Below are 20,576 nucleotides of genomic sequence, written 5' to 3'. Positions count from 1 at the left end.
ACCGTATGTATGACCAGGAAAACCCTTTGAACTCCCCGCAAAGTTAACACTTCCCCGCATGTGCATATAATGTTTGCTTAGCTTCCTACATACATATGCAATCAGAGGTTATACCTTGAAGATCTGGTTCTTAAAGTCCATATAGTTTACTATATTAATGTAAGACATGACTACAAGTACACTTTGAAACTAATGTTGGCCTGAAGGCCACACAATAGACTAATGTTGGCCTGAAGAACACACATTAGATTAATGTCTACGAAATCCGACCAATAATGAGGGGTGTTGGCCTACACTCTAATGTGTATGGGGTACCGGCTAACTGATCGTTGGGGAAGTTATCGATCAAACATGTCTGATTTCAGATTGCCGATCACTTTGTCCTCCTGGAGATAAACTACCATCATAGATACCTGTGGGAAGCTTTCTCGTTTAGAACACAGGAGAACCCGAGTGAGCGCTTCAGTGTATGGAGAAACAAGCCAAGATAGCTGTCAGGCAAATGATCAGCCAAAGTATAATTCGACCAACGTTCATCTGATGTGTATGGAATGTTTAAAGATATTGGGCCTCATATAAAAAAATGAACACCCTCCATCTACAAAGAACATGTGCAGGATAATTTTTTGTGATCATTGAACACACAGAACTTTTTGGAGGTCAACTCAAAAGATAGAATGAAGAGGTAGGTGACTGGCTCGAAAATATACTTGAAATACAATACTTTTGTCTTTGACTTTTCTTAAAGGGTATCTGTTAGTAGGTTTTTGCTATTTAATCTGACAGGAGCGTAATATAGAAAAAGAGAGCCTGATTCCAGAGATGTGTCACTACTGTCACTCATTAGGCTGTGTGTTGTAGTTTCAATACAATAACTGTTTTATCAGCAAGAGATTATCACTGCCTGAATATGACTCAAGTGCACAACTCTTCATCTAACCTGTGTAACCACTCCAGCACCACTGACCATGTATAGTGTTCACAGAAAGCTGCCAATCAGGGGTCTGGGTGGGTTATACAAAGCTCAGCATTAGGATGACCACTATGTCTACACCAGAAAAAAATGGGATTTTATCGAAACTGCACTCAGCAATCCAGTAAGCCATATACCCCTGGTATCAGGCTCTCTTGCCCTATATTATGCTGCTATCAGATTATATAGAAAAAATCTGCTGACAGATTGCCTTTAAGAACCCATTTTTTAATTGGAGCCTGAGTCCACTGGGGAATCCTCTGGTAATTTGGTGGGACAATCCGATTTTGCTGGTATCTACAAATCAGCCTATAAGGATGGTCACATAGATTTTCTGTAAAAAGTTGTCAACCCATAAACATTAGATCTCATAATACATTGTTACTTAAAGAAACAGAGACAAACGCAATTTCATTCCCATTTTTCAAATGTTTTTATTAAAAAGAAAAGTCAAATAAGCAGTTGTGAAACAAAATGAATATTCTGACTGCACATGAATTCAGCGCAGATCGAAACATAAAAAAGCAGTTTTATTATTAAATCAGAAATCCGCTCTGTATCTTTTTCTTCTCATAAATAAAATTATTGTCAACAATTTAGAATAAGGTGAAATTATAACTGAAAAACAAAATAGAATAAGTTCATGACTCCGCACAGATAGAAATTATTTTCATACTGTAAAAATTAAAAAAAATTAAAAAAAAGAAAGAAAAAGAACAAAAATTTGGCAGTATTTTACACATCCTATGTATAACTAAAAAATGTGCTACAATTAATATAAAATGCTTTTACTATAAAGTAAGCTACTCCTTTATTTCTATACACAAAGAAAATTGTAAAGATGTCTTGAGCACAGTCCTAAACCACATGATAAATCTACTTACAACTATTCAACAAATTATATTTTTCATACTTTTATTTTTTTTTTTATCACATTTCCATGATTTTTGTTTGTATATTTGCACATTTCATGTAGGTATTTGTTGTTTTCCCACTTATAAGAAGTATTGTTTGGTTTTGGTCGGGGGGTGGGGTCATTTTCAAATATACAATATTAACAAACCTCTTCTTTACATATTTTATATGCCCGGATGAACTCATCCCCATGCTTTCCATAGCAAATATGGTGGCCACAAGAGGTGTCTCTTTTGTTCTTTAGAAGTTATGGGAGCTTGGTTTCTTGCCTTCACCAAGTTTATTTCTGCAAACCAAGCCAATTCTTTAAAGCTTGCTAAGAACAGACCACTTAAGTTTGCTTTTCTTGGTGACTGTGCCATCCTTGTTCTAGATGTCCAGTGCTGTAGACTCTCCGAAATGTCCATTCCTTCAGCCTTCATTTACAAGTTTGCTTGTGGTTTTAGGTGAGGTAGAGAGACTTGTCTCCTGGCAGAGTACTTAAAGGAAGCAAGAGAGTCTGGTTTTAGATATTGGTTTTACAGTTTAGTCATTGCCATCTAAGTGTGTTTACGGAGAAAAAAACATTTTCAACATCATTTTCAGCTTTAAGTTTGTCTCTCTTTTACAATGTGGTGTAACACATGCAAAATGTCAAACCTTTCCTTGCCCTATTATCTACCAAAGCTTAAGGGGTACTCTGGGATTACATTTTTGTTGGTATTGTGTAAAATGATTATTGCCAAAAAGTCTATTTATCCCCTATCCAAAAAAATGAGGACTAACTTGCTGATTGCTGGGGGTGTGACAGATGGCACCCTCATCGATCATGAGATGTCATGACCCCTACCCTAATTCAAAATACCAAGGATTGTCTGACTGCTGTCTCTAACATCATGTCCTCCCTCTATCTGAAACTAAATCTCTCCAAAACGGAACTTCTTGTGTTTCTCCCTTCTACTAACCTCACTCTTCCCAACATCGAAATTACCCTGGAGGATTCAACCATAACTCCCAAGCAGCATGCCCGCTGATCGGGTCGACACCGATCTTTCCTTTACTCCCTATATCCGATCACTCACTCGCTCTTGTCACCTGCATCTTAAAAATATCTCCAGAATCCGACCTTTTCTCACCGTTGAAACTGCTAAGACTCTTACTGTCGCTCTTATTCATTCTCGTCTGGACTACTGCAACTCTCTTCTGATCGGTCTCCCTCTTACCAAACTTTCTCCTCTCCAATCCATCTTGAATGCGGCAGCCAGGGTCATATTTCTGTCCAACCGCTTCACCGATGCCTCCATCTTGTGCCAGTCATTACACTGGCTACTCATTCGCTACAGGGTCCAGTATAAACTCATCTCTCTCACCCACAAAGCCCTCCACAGTTCGGCACCGCCTTATATCTCCTCTCTCATCTCTGTCTATCGCCCTACACGTGCCCTCCGTTCTACAAATGACCTAAGGCTAACATCCCCTGTAATCCGAACCTCACACCTCCGTCTACAAAACTTTTCTCGTGCTGCGCCAGCTCTCTGGAATGCACTTCCCCAGACGATCAGACTGATACCTAGCCCCGACCTATTCAAGCGAGCTTTAAAAACCCATCTCTTCAAACAAGCCTACCACATCAACTACTCAGTAAACTAACTTTGCCCTGTTCCCTCCTTCCAAATATTATTCTTAATCTGCACCCTACTATCCATCTGTCTCCACACCCTCCATGGACACGATAACTGCACTTGATACTTGACTATTGCACTTAAACACACGGGCTGATGACCGGATCATGCAGCTTTGTATGAAAATCCCTATGTATTATAATTGCCAGACCTGAAATAACAAGCACTTTTCACCTATTGTGTCCCCCATTTCCTTGTAGATTGTAAGCTTGCGAGCAGGGACCTCACTCCTAATGTCACTGATTAAATTGTCTTAACTTGTATTGAATTTGTCTGTATATGTCCCCGCTTAATTGTAAAGTGCTGCGAAATATGTTGGCACTATATAAATAAAGATTATTATGATATTATTATGAGATCGGGGCTCTGGAACTCCAGGAACCAAGATTTGCAGCTCAGTCCTGAATGGAGTAGAGGTGCACATGTATGGCCTCCTCGCTATTCGTTGTCTAAGGGAATGCTGGAAATAATTGTGCACCATACTAGACAGTGCCATAGACAGTGAAGGAAGCAGAGGCCGAGCATGCGCACCTCAGGATAGGGCATCAAAGACCCATTGTCATTGTTCTAAAGCCCTGATCATAAGATCTGCTGGACCCACAGTGATCAGCAAGTTATGTCTTGATTAATTGGCAATATTCCTTTAATACTACATTTGCTTTTTAATGCTTTTGTTTAAAAAATGATGCTGTCTACAAGTCACCTCCATGTAGACAATGCAGCCCTGGGTCCCGATGTGTAGCTGGGGGGCTGGTCGGACATGCGCCTTTGGTGCTGGATGTGCCAAGAAGGTACTCATCTACTCTGCATTGCCAATGTAATTAGATAAAGGACTTTGGCAGCAAACTGAAACTTATATCCTTACTAAAGGAAAGTCTAGTTCAATCTGTTCACCTCCCTTCAGTTTGGGATGCAGTCATCAGAGGTCTTTGTTCGACAGCAGTATTTTTTTCTCCAGAAATCTTCCACTGACTAGCACATTTATTATGTCTTCCCCTGCTCTCCCTCCCCTCCATGATCTATCATGGATAGAAAACATACCAATAATAGTCTATTGTCTATGGGGAAACCTTTGGAAACATTTCTGATTTTGATTCAATTTTCTGACCAAAATCACCAACTCAAATTAATAAATCTGTAAAGAAAAACCTCAAACAAAATAAACTTGGATATTATCCATGGGTCATCTGAATGATGTCCATTGTATTCAATGTCAACCATGTTTCAATGAAACAGACAGGTAGAACATCACAGACTATGAAGAAAAGCACCTAACAAGCTTAATATGAAAAATATATTTATATTTTTAACTGAAAGTAAAATTTTATAATGAAGTAAAGTTCTTCTATACTGGTATTGCGATAGTCTAAATTTCCCAATAAGAAGTCAACACTAGTGTTCAATCAATTTAGAAAGAGTGAACTAATTGCTTATTATACCAATCAGGTCAACTCAGAATTTTTTGAACTCTTTGGACACAGGTTGGCCTTTGTGCGCTTAGATGTACTCACCTGCAGTGGTTGATCCCACACTCTCTGCTGGAAAACTCATTGTCCCACTCTGTGCTTCCAGGGGGATTGGAGGAAGCTGGGGATCGTGGGCCAACATTGCTAGGAAATTCTGATGGGAGATGTGAGAAGTCCTAAAGATAAGAGTTAAAAACAAACGCAAAAGTTAGAGTTGGCAGATTTCAGGTCCATTGACAAAAAAAGTAAGGAAGAAGACAGACTAATTGCAAACCTTCAGGTGGATTATTAAAGTGGTACAAAGAAATGGAACTTCTAGGGCATATGTACCAAACTTTGTTAGCACACCAGCCAATTTTTATATAGCCATATATATTGAGCCAAATTTGTAATTAAAAGAGAAAAACATATGACCTACTAATAGATATGTTACTCTCCCTGATTCCTCTAACACATTGTGAAGGACCACTGGAAATGCCCAATGAGAGCTCAGAGACACATGAGGTCAGAACCAATGGATGGAGAACCTTATAAAAATTAGCTTAAGGTACAATAAGTAGGAGTATAATTCACAGGCAGAGAAAGACAGGCATAGTTGACCATGAAAAACCTTCATGCATTAAAAAATTTTAAAAAAAATTCAGACATTAACTTCCTTACCTGTTGACCTGTGGGAGATGAACTCATAGGTGACTGTAGTCCAATGGATGGGGGAAGGATGGGTGGCTGTGGTACTTGCTGCATATTGAGGGATTGATTAAGAAGGGAGCTGGAGGGGTGGCGCAAGTGCTGGTGGAGGGGAGGGCTTATCTGAAAAGGTGGTGGAGGTGAGGCACTGATGCTGGGCAACATAGATTTGGCATTGAGGCTTCGGGAGAGACTTGGGTGAGGATGACTGCGGTAACTTGGCAGGTCTGCTGGGGACAGAAATGAAGCCAGGCCTGGATATGGGGATGAAGATTGTGGAGGCAGATTATACATAGACTGCTTTGGGAGAATCATTTTGGAGGGTTGACTGGGCTGGGAGTTTTTCGTCTCTCCTTGGTCAGTGTAGCTCTAGGATAATAAAAGTAATAAAAAATTCAAATGTATGTTCAATAAATACACACATATAGGGCTCATGTATGGAATATAACATCTTCAATTTTATAGATTATTGTAAGTAATATGTTCAATTGATTTTTGCATTGGGTTTTATGCATAAAGTTCACCTTTGTCCAATGTATAAGAAGAAACAATGTGGATTATTCTGTACTTTGTGTATAAGAAGCAAACATCGACCGCCATAAATAATATAACAGTGGTATAAATGTCAAATATGAAAACATTCTCATTACAGTGCAAACAGAATGTACCTCATGCCTTACAAACGCTACAAATAAGTGTGTAATATAATTATTGTAATGTTTATACGCCAAGTAGAGTCTGTGATATTGAACTGGAACATAGTGTTTGCTTCTAAATAATGCAAGTTATTGGGGGACTTCCCTGGGGACCGACATTAATATTATTTCAGTCTGTTACCTTGGAAACCAGACTTGCTCTGTAGGCTGCAAGGGCCTTCAAATATTCCTTCTTGGCTGCCTCGGTCTTTCTCTTGTAGGCCTGCAAAAAAACACAATCAGCCATTAGGATGTGTCTTAGATGCACTCCTGCCTTGGGTGGAGTCATTTTAGTCTGGTTCCTATTGGCATTACATGGGTTAAATCCAGATGCTTTCATTAAAGGGTTTTTTCACTTTCAGAAAAAGGGACCCCAAATGCTGTAAAATAACAAAAATAACAAACTTATCAGGCACCCGCCCTCCCCAGGTCCAGCGCTGGCTCCCCACTGCTGCTTGGGTCTTGAAGTTTTGGCATCACGTCAACGACACGCATCCCCAATGTAGCCAATTACTTAGGTCAGCAGCTTGTGCCGTCTACCCCAGGTCCAATGGAGATCACTGAGTGTGGTGGCTCCTACTGTCTACCTTGGCGCATCCGCTGAGCCCAGTGAATGGCTACAGTGGGGATGAGCGCTGTTAATGTGATGTCTCCGTTGCAGCCGAAGCATAGACACTTGAGCAGCTGTGGCGAGCCAATCACTGGATCCAAGTAGGGCGAGTACCTGTCCTGCTTGTTATTTCATCTATTTTACAGGATACCTGAAAATGAAAAACCGCTTAATATCGGAAAGCAATGGGGAACCCACTTGATTTCTTACAGGGTAGGCCAACATAACACCTGAACGAATCTCACCATCTATATACAAAGAATATTCATGGACCAACAAATTCATAGGATGAACACATTTTCTGTATTAGACATTATTCTTCCTCTGCCAATATGTTGCAGAAGTTTCTGCAACTGTCCCATTTATTAAAATGGTGCTTGCAAAAATTCTCACGCTTGACAATAAAACATTTCCTTTCAGAGGTATATAGTTTGGGGTTTTTTTGTAGCAGATTTGTTTTTCTGCAGCAAATCTGATGTGTGTGGCTGTTTACTTATAGTAAAGGCAGGACTGTGGGATTAAAATCATCCGGATTATTATTACTTTCCACTAATTTTATACCTACATGAGTTTTACCCAAATCAAGTTATAAATACAACATATTAATAATAAGTGTCTTATTGCTGGGGATCTCACCAGTGGGACATGATCACAAGATGGGGGTCCTGAACCCCCCATTTTTATGTGCACTGCTACTCCAGTCTAAATCTATGGGACTGATGGAAATAGCGGAGCAGAGAACGTGGCCTCTCTGACTTTGAACGCAGCATCAGAGAGCATGCCCCATCACTGCTTTATTACATGTGCACAAACCTCATCATCAACTGCAAAAAACATCTGACTGCTGTGCTTGCCAACAAGGGTTTTGCCACCAAGTATTAAGTCTTGTTTGTCAGAGGGATCAAATACTTATTTCTCACTGTAGAGTGCAAGTGCATTTATATAATTTATACAATGTGATTTTCTGGATTTTATTTTTGATATTCTATCTCTCACTGTTAAAATTAACCTACCTTAAAATTATAGACTGTTCATGTCTTTATCAGTGGGCAAACTTACAAAATCAGGGCTCAGCTTTCTGAGCACTGCTACATCTACAGCAGAGAAAACAGGAATTCTATCAAAACTGTTCCAAGCAGTCTAGTAAATGACACATCCCTGGAATCTGCCTCTCTTTCTCTATATAATGCAGCTCTCTGACTCCATATCAAATATCTGCTGACAGATTCCCTTTAACCCCTTTCTGACATCCGACGTACTATCCTGTCCATGTGGGCTGAGCCAGTCTGACCATGGATAGGATAGCACAGCATAGCCAATCGGCCACGCACATGGGTGGTGAGCGGCCGATCGGGGCCGAGTGTCAGCGGATTGTCACAGCTGACACCCGGCACTAAGTGTCAGGAGCGGTCTCGGACGCTCCCGGCACTTTAACACCCAAAACACTGCGATCAAACATGATCGCAGCATTCTGGAGCCTGCACAGGGGCTGACAGCCCCTCTACCTTTGGATACCGATCACTGACATGAAGACCCGATATCGTCATGATGACATCCGAGTCTCTAGAGCTGAGAGATTTCCTGTCATGTGCAGTGCATGTCAGGAAGTCTCTAAAGTTAGTGTACAGAAGCTGCAGCGCTGACAGTTCTATAGCATGCAGATTTTCATGCTGTAGAAGCGATCAGTCTGCACAAAATGATTGTCCCACAGTAGGACAAAGTGTAAAACTAAGAATAAATTTATTTTTTTTAATTATTGTAAAAAATATTTTAAAAAATAATAATAAAAAAACAATATTTATTCTATCATTAAATAAATATTTGAATAAAAAAAATCTAAACAATAAAAATACACATATTTGGTATCGCCGGGTCCGTAACGACCTGACCTATAAAACTGTTCCACTAGTTAACCCCTTCAGTGAACACAATTAAAAAAAACAAGCAAAAAAACAATGCTTTATCATCATACCGCCAAACAAAAAGTGGAATAACATGCGATCAAAAAGACGGACATAAATAAGCATGGCAACGCTGAAAACGTCATCTTGTCACGCAAAGAACAAGAAGCCAAAAAACTCCATCATCAGAAAAATAAAAAAGTTATAGCTCTTAGAATAAAGGAATGCAAAAATAATTATTTTTTATATAAAATAGGTTTTATTGTATAAAAGCGCCAAAAGATAAAAAATGATATAAATGAGGTATCGCTGTCATCATACTAACCGGAAGAATAAAACTGCTTTATCAATTTTACCACACGCAGAACGGTGTAAACGCCCCCCCAAAAAAAATTCATGAATTGCTGATTTTTGTTCATTCTGCCTTCCAAAAATCGGAATAAAAAGCGATCAAAAAATGTCATGTGCCCTAAAATGGTACCAATAAAAACGTCAACTCATCCCACAAAAAACAAGACCTCACATGACTCTGTAGGCCAAAATAAGGAAAAATTATAGCTCTCAAAATGTGGTGATGCAAAAACTATTTTTTGCAATAAAAAGCGTTTTTTTAGTGTGTGACAGCTGCCAAACATAAAAACCCACTTTACAAACCCGCTATAAATAGTAATTCAAACGCCCCCTTATCACCCCCTTAATTAGGGAAAAATAATAAAATAAAAAAATGTATTTATTTCCATTTTCCCATTAGAGTTAAGGTTAGGGTTAGGGTTGGGGTTAAGGTTAGGGTTGGGGCTAAAGTTAGGGTTAGGGCTGGGGTTAAAGTTAGGGTTAGGGTTGAGGCTAAAGTTAGGGATAGGGTTACGATTAGGGTTAGGGTTGGGATTAGGGTTAGGGGTGTGTTAGGGTTAGGTTTGTGGTTAGGGTTATGGTTAGGGTTGGGATCAGGGTTAGGGGTGTGTTAAGGTTAGGTTTGTGGTTAGTTATGGTTGGGATTAGGGTTAGGGGTGTGTTGGCGTTAGGGTTGGAGTTAGAATTGGGGGGTTTCTACTCTTTATGCACATCAGGGGTTCTCCAAACGTGACATGGCGTCTGATCTCAATTCCAGACAATTTCGCATTGAAAAGTCAAATGGCGCTCCTTCCCTTCCGAGCTCTGCCATGCGCCAAAACAGTGGATTATCCCCACATATGGGGTATCAGCATACTCAGGACAAATTGCACGACAACTTTTAGGGTCCAAATTTTCGTTTTACCCATGGGAAAATAAAAAATTGGGCTCTACATTTTAAACTTCTGTGAAGCACTTGGGCGCTCAAAGTGCTCACCACACATCTAGATAAGTTCCTCAGGGGATCTACTTTCCAAAATGGTGTCACTTGTGGGCGGTTTCCACTGTTTAGACACAACAGGTGCTATCCAAACGCGATATGGCATCCAATCTCAATTCCAGACAATTTTGCATTGAAAAGTCAAACTTTGTTCAATTTTTTGTAAACATTCCAAAAATTCCTGTGAAGCACTAGAAGGGTTAATAAGTTGAATGTGGTTTTGAGCACCTTGAGGGGTGCAGTTTTTAGAATGTTGTCACTTTTGGATATTTTCTATCATATAGACCTCTCAAAGTGACTTCAAATGTGATGTGGTCCCGAAAAAATTTGTATTGTAAAATTGAGAAATCGCTGGTCAACTTTTAACCATTATAACTCCCTAACAAAAAAAAAAGTTTGGTTCCAAAATTGTGCTGATGTAAAGTAAACATGTCGGAAATGGTACTTATTAAGTATTTTATGTGACATATCTGTGTAATTTAAGGGCATGAAAATTCAAATTTGGAAAATAGCGACATTTTCAAATTTTTTGCCAAATTTCTGGGTTTTTTTACGCATAAACGCAAGTCATATCATATACATTTTACAGCTATCATGAAGTACAATATGTCACGAGAAAACAGTGTCAGAATCACTGGGATCCGTTGAAGCGTTCCAGAGTTATAACCTCTTGACAGTGGTCAGAATTGTAAAAATTGGCCCGGTCATTAACATGCAAACCACCCTTGCTGCAGATTTTCAGCATCATTTCTTCACCCTTTAAGTAAAATGGGTTACTTGCATTTTTTCAAAAATAGGTAGGGTGAAAAAATCATCAAAAACTCATTATGGGAACGTAGCATAAGGCTACATACACACGCTGAATCTTTGGTCAGTATTTAAGCCAAAACCAGGAGTGGAACAATCAGAGGAAAAGTATAATAAAAACTAATCAAATATTCAACGTGTGAACATGGTCTCATACTACAGAAGAAAACATGAAGAAACAAGAACTCAATATATCTAGATTCATAACAAGCGATTACGTCTTCAAGAGCGTTGGCGCAGTCATTGCATCGTCCTACAGAATGGCAGAAATCCCTGCACAAGTCCTCACCACTGTAAAGTAAGTAAATCTTACTTCTTTCTTAGAATTGAAGGCTACTCCTGCAGCGTCTCATACGGCATAGAGCCAATTCTAAAGGCAATCTCTCCTCACGGCTCGGACAAGTGTTTAATCCAGTTTTGAGATCTATCATTACATTTCTCTGAAATGAGGTATTGTGACTGTGCTGCTATTCACCGCACGTTCTCTTGTGGAGTGTGCGGCAATAATCCTATGAGCTCTTCGTCTTATGTTAACCTTTTAAGCATGAAATGCACGATCTGTGCCAACGGTAACCACATCTGTCCATAGAGTCCTGTAGGAATCGCAGCTATGAAGGTACAACAATGATGCTACAGAGCAGAGGATCAGTAAACAGCAAAGTAGAAAAAACAACTGCCCATTATTCTGTACATGTGTATGTTCTATTTGAAAGGGAAGCTATCACTAGAAAATGACTTATTGTATAAATGAGTTTTTGTGCTGCATGCATCTTTTTTTTAAATTAAATTTGCAATGTTGATGATGCCCTGCTATGTATAGCACAAGCGATCAGGCCATCGCAGTTTCAGGTCCTCTAAGGCGACTAACAAATACAGTAAAAAGTGAAGAACAAAAAGGTTTTTAAAGTTATAGAAAAAATAAAAAACAATATAAAAGTTCAAATCCCTCCCCTTTTGCCCCTTTAAACATAAAGACATTAAAAAATACACATTTGGTATCGCTGCATTAGTAAAAGTCCGATCTATCAAAATATAAAATTAATTAATTTGATGGGTAAACGGCGTAACAAGAATAGAAATGAAAGCGCCAGAATTACATTTTTTGGCAGCTGCAACATTGCAATGAAATGCACTAAGAGGCTATGAAAACCCTAAAATAAAATGGTATTAGTAAAAACAGCAAAAAAAATAAGCTCTCACCCAGCATTATATCCTGAAAAATAAAAATGTTATGGAACTTGGAAAGTAGAGACATAAGCACACTTTTTTTTAATTACAAGTTTCAGAATTGTTTTCACCATCTAAATAGAAAAAAACCCTACACATGTTTGGCATCTGTGTACTTGTACAGACCTAGAGACCCAAACGACAATTGTGGAATTGCACTTCTCTTGCAAATTCAACACAACTTGTCCCGCAAAAAAATGTCCTCAAACAACTATATGGATGGAAAAATGAAAAAGTTATGGCTCTTGAAAGAAGGGGAGGAAAAAACTAAAAAAAAAAAAAAATCGGAAAATAACCATGTCAAGAAGGGGTTGAGAATCTTACAATTTTCACACTTTTAAGATTCGTGCTTCCTGACCTTTTAGGAAATGTTTTCCGCAACACTCCATATTATAAGAGGCAGGATTGTAATGACACTACTATACACAGCTAATAACAAAAGATACACCAATCACAAAAGGCGATGTCATAGCTGACCCTGCTCCCCTTCCCTTAACTATAACCTTAGCATAGGCTCATTAGACATTTCAGTACAAAAGACATGGCCGGGAGCCGATCACTGTGACTACATACATGTGTTGTTTCCTGAAACAACAGGAAGTTAGAGTTTAGAAATGCCCCAGTGGCCGTATTTTTTGAAAATTGCAAGATATAATTTTTTTACCTGTAAAACCTGATTGTTATATGTAAAAAAAATGCCAAAAATATAAAAAAAACCTTGATTTAAGAAATAAGTCATTTTGTGATGATAGCTTCCTTTTAACCTCTTCAGTCATAGGATCTTACATTCTATTTATCAATTTGGTTTAATCTATTATGCAGACCTGATTAAGCCTCTGCCTGTACCACTGCAATTACTGCTGTTTAACTATTTAAATGCAGCTGTCAATCACTAACAGTGGCATTTAAATAACATGATAACCAATGAGCATGCTGGCTGGTGCCCCCGATATACGATCATGTGGAAAGGATGAGTTGTCATAGTAGTTAGGTGTCCGCTGAAGGCCTCAGTCGCCACCATCTTGGTAATCCTCAGAAGCTTAGCTATGGGCTGAGCTTCAAAGGAGACTGTGATATATACTATATGCTCCAATACTGCGATATTGCAGTATATAGTATAAGCTATCAAAAGCTCACAGGTTAAAATCTCTTAGGGGGAATAAAAAATAAGGTAAAAAGTCAAGAAAAAAAGTATTTAAAAATATAAAAAAATATAAAAGTTTATATCATCCAGCTTTTCCCAGTTGTAAAATAAAGAAATAAAAAATATTAATAATAACATAATTGGTATCCCTGCATCCTTAACCGTCCGGTCTATCAATATATAAGATGTTTTAAAACATACGATAAACTCCAAAAACAAATGTTTTTTTTTTTCAGTAACTGGATTTCCCTGGATTACAAATGATCAATATGTCATATGTAGCCCCAAAAAGTAGGAATGAAATCTACAGTTTGGCATACAAAAAACAAGCCATCATACAGCTCTATCGATATAAAAGGAATAAAGATATGGGTCTCAGAAAATGGCAGCCCAATAACTTTTTTTTTTTTACAAATTTCAGCATTTTTGAACATTCTTAGAAGTTTGGTATTGCTGTAATCAGACTCCCTTAAATAATCATGTTTCTGACATTTTCAGTACATGATGTGTGTAAAATGAATGGTGTCATTCAAAAATAAAACTTCTCCCCAAAAATTCAAGCCCTCATATGTCGGCAGAACAATAAAAAAGTTGTGCCTCATGGAAGAAGAAAATGAAAAATCGGCCGTTGCTGAAGGGATTAAATCTCATAAAAATGTACTCATCAATAACATTTTATCTTAAGAGAAACTGCAATCATCTAGGAAAAGAACACTCACTTGTTTTTGCTCTTCGCCCAGGCTGTCCCACATAGAAGCAACAATTTTGGACACATCTCCAAATGTGGCATTGGGGTTCTGTCCTTTGATAGCTGCTTGTGTGTCCCTAAAAAATAGGGCATAGGCCGACACAGGTTTCTGGGGCTCATTTGGATCCTTCTTCTTCTTTTTCTTCTGGTTTTTCGGCTTTTTACCCAGATCAGCAGAAGGTCGTTTCTCTCCAGCAACCTGCAAACAGACACATTGTTGTTCCATTGTGGCTTTCTAGCTGCTGAGAGTGGAGGTCTGTATACATGAAAAACTGAATTTCTATGAATAAAATAGATTGTTTCACCATGAGAATGCCTAAAAATATGCTGTATATTCTGTTTGTGCAAATCAACATCATATAAGTGATTCTTTGCTCTTTTTAAAGCACTAATACAGCAAAGGTTTCTTTTATTGTAGATCTGGAGTGGTGCTTCTAATCTAAGTTCCCTGCCTTACTCACCAGCGTCTATACTCACCTTCTATCAGGACCGCTCCGGTTGTGATCAGCAGGATCACTCCAGTTGTTTGCTGGGTGAGCCAGAAGTCCCTTTTAATGTAAATCTATGAGTGGCACATTCTCAGCTTGTGACTGTTGTTACTTCTGACTCTGAATTTGCGGTCACAAGATGGAACCATGGGACCGGAGTGGTGCCAATAAATAGTGAAGACGTGGCATGGTAGTAGAAAACTAGGGTCAGGAACCTTAGGTTAGTAGCACCACTCTAGCGCCGAAAATAAACACCCCAAAAATGTTGGAATGGTGCTTCGTGAGACTACCTCTTCAATACAAGACTAAATACAAATTGGAACTAGCCAAATAACACCATTTTTGTAACACTTAAATAATTTTAAATGTGTAGAACTAATGGCTGATTAGTTGCACAGGATTAATTATACCTTGTATATATACACTGTATGTAATATATACGGTATATATATATATATATATGTGTGTGTGTGTGTACTCGCTATATATATATATGTATATATATATACATATATATATACAGTACAGACCAAAAGTTTGGACACACCTTCTCATTTAAAGATTTTTCTGTATTTTCATGACTATGAAAATTGTACATTCACACTGAAGGCATCAAAACTATGAACTAACACATGTGGAATTATATACTTAGCAAAAAACTGTGAAACAACTGAAATTATGTCTTATATTCTAGGTTCTTCAAAGTAGCCACCTTTTGCTTTGATGACTGCTTTGCACACTCTTGGCATTCTCTTAATGAGCTTCAAGAGGTAGTCACCGGGAATGGTTTTCCAACAATCATGAAGGAGTTCCCAGAGATGTTTAGCACTTGTTGGCCCTTTTGCCTTCATTCTGCGGTCCAGCTCACCCCAAACCATCTCGATTGGGTCCAGGTCTGGTGACTGTGGAGGCCAGGTCATCTGGCGTAGCACCACATCACTCTCCTTCTTGGTCAAATAGCCCTTACACAGCCTGGGGGTGTGTTTGGGGTCATTGTCCTGTTGAAAAATAAATGATGGTCCAACTAAACGCAAACCAGATGGAATAGCATGCCTCTGCAAGATGCTGTGGTAGCCATGCTGGTTCAGTATACCTTCAATTTTGAATAAATCCACAGCAGTGTCACCAGCAAAGCACCCCCACACCATCACACCTCCTCCTCCATGCTTCACGGTGGGAACCAGGCATGTAGAGCCCATCCGTTCACCTTTTCTGCGTCGCACAAAGACACAGTGGTTGGAACCAAAGATCTCAAATTTGGACTCATCAGACCAAAGCACAGATTTCTACTGATCTAATGTCCATTCCTTGTGTTCTTTAGCCCAAACAAGTCTCTTCTGCTTGTTGCCTGTCCTTAGCAGTGGTTTCCTAGCAGCTATTTTACCATGAAGGCCTGCTGCACAAAGTCTCCTCTTAACAGTTGTTGTAGAGATGTGTCTGCTGCTAGAACTCTGTGTGGCATTGACCTGGTCTCTAATCTGAGATGCTGTTAACCTGCGATTTCTGAGGCTGGTGACTCGGATAAACTTATCCTCAGAAGCAGGGGTGACTCTTGGTCTTCCTTTCCTGGGGCGGTCCTCATGTGAGCCAGTTTCTTTGTAGTGCTTGATGGTTTTTGCCACTGCACTTGGGGACACTTTCAAAGTTTTCCAAATTTTTCGGACTGACTGACCTTCATTTCTTAAAGTAATGATGGCCACTTGTTTTTCTTTACTTATCTGCTTTTTTCTTGCCATAATACAAATTCTAACAGTTTATTCAGTAGGACTATCAGCTGTGTATCTACCAGACTTCTGCACAACACAACTGATGGTCCCAACCCCATTTATAAGGCAAGAAATCCCACTTATTAAACCTGACAGGGCACACCTGCGAAGTGAAAACCATTCCCGGTGACTACCTCTTGAAGCTCATCAAGAGAATGCCAAGAGTGTGCAAAGCAGTCATCAGAGCAAAAGGTGGCTACTTTGAAGAACCTAGAATATAAGACATAATTTCAGTTGTTTCACACTTTTTCGTTAAGTATATAATTCCACAGGTGTTAATTCATAGCTTTGATGCCTTCAGTGTGAATTTACAATTCTCATAGTAGTGAAAATACAGAAAAATCTTTAAATGAGAAGGTGTGTCCAAACTTTTGGTCTGTACTGTATATATATATATATATATATATATATATATATATATATATATAAAGTTGATAGTTAAATTCTGTCTATTTTTACACTACTAGAAACTATATGTTCACTGCTTACCTTATAGTGGGAGTCTGTGTCCTCCTCCTGGGTGGAGCTCGATGGTGAGGGTGTAGCCGATTTACTACCAGGTGGAGAAGGTGATCCGTGAGTAACTCCACTCCTCATTCCCATTTGGGAGATAAGCTGTGATTGGCTGAGTGCACTCATGTGACTGGGGAGCATTCCAGACCGGTTTATCAAGGAAACTTGATGATTGGGATCATAAGAGGATCCTTCAGAGTGGACCAGCTCCTGTATCTGATGGGTAGAAATGACAAAAATATGAGCAATATGAAAAAATAAAAAAACAACCAAAATAGAAATGTACCTGTTTGCCTGCTAAGATATCATCATTCTCATCATTTTCTTCATTGTACAGTACAATTGAGAGCATTTTCATTGCTATCAATGTTAACCATTATTATTATTATATTATTATTATCTCCTGCAGATATAATAGTGATTTGTTTTCACAACTACAGTTCTAGTCCCCGCGGTTGCATATCTCACGGCTGTTCGACAGCAGCAACACATGCAGGGATTGCCTAACAAACAGTGGCAAGACATGCAACCGCGGGGACTGGAACATACAATATACCAGTGTGTACAGTGGTAATAATGAGTGATGCAAATATGAAATAGACATCAGAGCAGTCATCAGTGGATGATTTGTACAAGATAACGTAGGGATATTACTATAAAGTATGCAGATGCCAAGATGGAGGCTATGTGCTTTAGCAGACAGTCTGTCACCCTATTGGGCAAAGATAAACAGCTCCACAATCCAGTATGGGGATTACAGTGCATACATACCTCTGGTATTTCTATAATTACACTACAGTTATGGAGAAGTCAGTGTTTTCTATGAATTGTCCACAGTGTAATATATACACTATAGAATGATCCAGGTAAGTCACATATACACAGCGGTGTAGGACCACTTGGCTCAGTATACTTATTCCTAGGTAAATGGGACCCCATTTTATTTATACATTAAATCACCATCTTTATGGCTCCTGTTGAACTGCCCCAATGTGGACTAGAGAAAGGCGTAGAGACAGTGATATAGGGACTGGGGTATTCGAATTCTAACAAATATTTGGAAGCCATTTTGTCTAATCCAGTGACAGGACTGATTTTAGAACCAACTTGTGGATTTTATTTGTCGTTTTGATATATATATATATATATATATATATATATATATATATATATATATATATATATATATATATATATATTTGTTTAGTTTTAATAATCAATTATTATATATGAAATTTTATTTACATATTTATTTATTTTACTCACATATATAGTGTGATTAATTTCCAAAGTTCTTTACAAACATAATCACTATATTATTTTATCTCGTCTTTCTATTTTGAAGGAATTACACATTGGGCAAGTTATCGGCAAAACTATTAAGTCTTGTCCTAATTCCTGCTAATGATATTTACTTTAAGTTTACACATCGTATATAAAGTTCTGCTAAATGCCACTTACTGACGTAATCCATCTCTATCATCTCACATACTGCCTGTGCTGTGGAATCATGTCTTTAATTATCAATTAACAACTCATTAGCAGCTTGATTGAGCCACAAAGTGATGTGAAGAGAGGGAATCATACACAATCCCGCTGATTAGTGTCATTAACGGGGGGGATGGTCTAAACTATCATTAAATGACAGCATGGTGTAGGAGATGCTACCATGTCTTCTGGCTGTAGACTTTAGCTGAGATATCTGGACATTATGACAATTTTACCCCTTCCATAATCTATTGTGATTGGTGATACATATATATATATATATGAGCCCGGTATGGTCGTACATGGAGTCCCAATGGGCCCATTTTCTTCTTTACGGTTCTTTATTGAGACCTTCCAATCACCAACCACCAAAATCTATAACAGGGACTCCAGCTACGAAGGGCAATTAATATTACTGTTGCTTAATTAAATGGATTTTCCAGGATTCTAACACTGATGTCCTATCTTTACGTTAGATCTTCGATTTCAGTATGCTCCTGGACGCCTACTTCTCAGTTGATTTAAGGTGCCATAGAGAACCAGAGGTGACACAGCTCTGTGAGAAGTGACCACAAGCTCACTCTAATCAGCTGAGAAGTAGAGGTGTCGGGATCAGGAGTCGGACCCTACTAATCTGATATTGATGACCTTTCATGAGGATAGATAAGGTCTTGGAAAAACCCATTCCAGTGCCGGTGGGATTTTGTATCCCTAGTACAATGGCTACCTCTATACCTCCTATAGCTATACCCATGGAAACCTAGACATTCTTGGATACATCGTGTTTATTACTGCACAACTATCAAGTATGATATTTTTATCAGTGAGTAAAAACATTAATAAAACTTTAACAAAAAGTCAAAAAGAGCAAAATTGTGGCTTTTGTTGAACTCCTCTAAATGAATTCATACCTCAAAAAAGGAAAGATTCTCTCAAGAACAATGTCACTAATTAGTTTATCTGCAGTGAGCAATTCTTATTTTTTTTACTATCTTTAATGCTCCTTATGGTTATAGAATAACTAAATTGTCTTTTTTGCATTTAACTATGTGCCAAGAACTACAAAGTTCAGAATTGTTAGAATATACTTTATTAGGTTATGTTCACACTTCTGTTCTTACAAATGACATAATGTTATAACAGGTCGCTTGCATTATTTAGGGACCTGCTATGTGTTCACTATTAGAGAGGTTCTCCATCATACTGTTTAGAAGAGAAATAATCTAAATATGAAACGTATGAACTATTTTTTTTTTACACAAAATTCAGAACTTTGCAATGCCTGGAAGATAATGAAATATAAAAAAGATTTTAGTTATTCTTTCACAATATTCTGTTTAGTTTGTTTCTAATTTCCCAGAATGAACTTAACTTTTTTTATATCTTGCTATTTGACTATTTGAAGCTTTCAGAAAATACATCAAAAAAGTGTATTAAGAGATGACAAATTTGTTAGGAGCCCTGTGCATTTTACACCAGTGTATTTTTTCTTTTACTAGGATGCCATTCTTACAGTGAATCTGTCAACATGTTTTTGTTACCCCATGTGAGAGCGGCACGAAGGGTAGAGACCTTGATTCCAGTGATGTATCACTTAAAGGGCTGCTTGCTGCAGTTTTGATAAAATCACTGTTATATCTGCTGCAGATTTCCTAGTCTAATGCTGAGCTCTGTATAACCCTGTTCACACCACTGTTTAACAGCTTTCTGTGAGCACTGTGCATGAAAGTTTAGAATCAATAATGGTGCGGGGTTATACAGAGGACTACATAGCAGCAGCTTTACTAGTCCTCCAGTGATAATCTCCTGCTAATAAAACTGTGATCTAAACTATATCAAGTAGCCCATTAAGTGACACAATGCTGGAATCAAGGTCTCTGACTCTGCATTATGCTGCTCTCAGATTAAGTGGCAAAAACCTGGTAACAGATTCCCTTGAAGTAAATATACACCTATGTATTCTTTGTCCATGCTAGTGCAAGGTGGTAGCATATGGTAGTCCAAATTCAGCAGAAGTCTTGGTTCACTTTAGCTTTCTTTACTGTCCATGGTAGCCTCTGTGAAGTGGCCATCATAAATCTATCATGTGGCAGTGACCAATCATGCTGATGAGTAATTAAAGAGCTTTTCTATGACTTTAACCAGTCAATAGATGTG

General features: G+C 38.4%; 1 protein-coding gene across 5 annotated transcripts in view; it reads right to left on the bottom strand.

Moving 5' to 3' along the window:
* Nucleotides 1–1,388: 1,388 nt before the first annotated feature.
* The window catches only part of TOX2 (TOX high mobility group box family member 2), a 131,350-nt gene continuing 112,162 nt past the window's right edge, over nt 1,389–20,576 (bottom strand). For all 5 annotated transcript variants that reach the window (XM_077251934.1, XM_077251935.1, XM_077251938.1 and 2 more), the window contains 6 exons: nt 16,908–17,147; nt 14,136–14,363; nt 6,540–6,620; nt 5,676–6,071; nt 5,061–5,191; nt 1,389–2,367 (listed from right to left, as the gene is read on the bottom strand). In XM_077251934.1, the coding sequence (XP_077108049.1) occupies nt 2,331–2,367; nt 5,061–5,191; nt 5,676–6,071; nt 6,540–6,620; nt 14,136–14,363; nt 16,908–17,147 (1,113 nt within the window). In that variant the 3' untranslated portion in view covers nt 1,389–2,330. The remainder of the gene's footprint in view (nt 2,368–5,060; nt 5,192–5,675; nt 6,072–6,539; nt 6,621–14,135; nt 14,364–16,907; nt 17,148–20,576) is intronic.

The sequence above is a fragment of the Ranitomeya variabilis genome, chromosome 4 (genome assembly GCF_051348905.1).
Source record: "Ranitomeya variabilis isolate aRanVar5 chromosome 4, aRanVar5.hap1, whole genome shotgun sequence".
In the NCBI taxonomy this organism is placed as follows: domain Eukaryota; kingdom Metazoa; phylum Chordata; class Amphibia; order Anura; family Dendrobatidae; genus Ranitomeya; species Ranitomeya variabilis.
The sequence above is the reverse complement of the archived record's forward strand: the minus strand, read 5'-3'. Positions and strand labels throughout refer to the sequence as shown.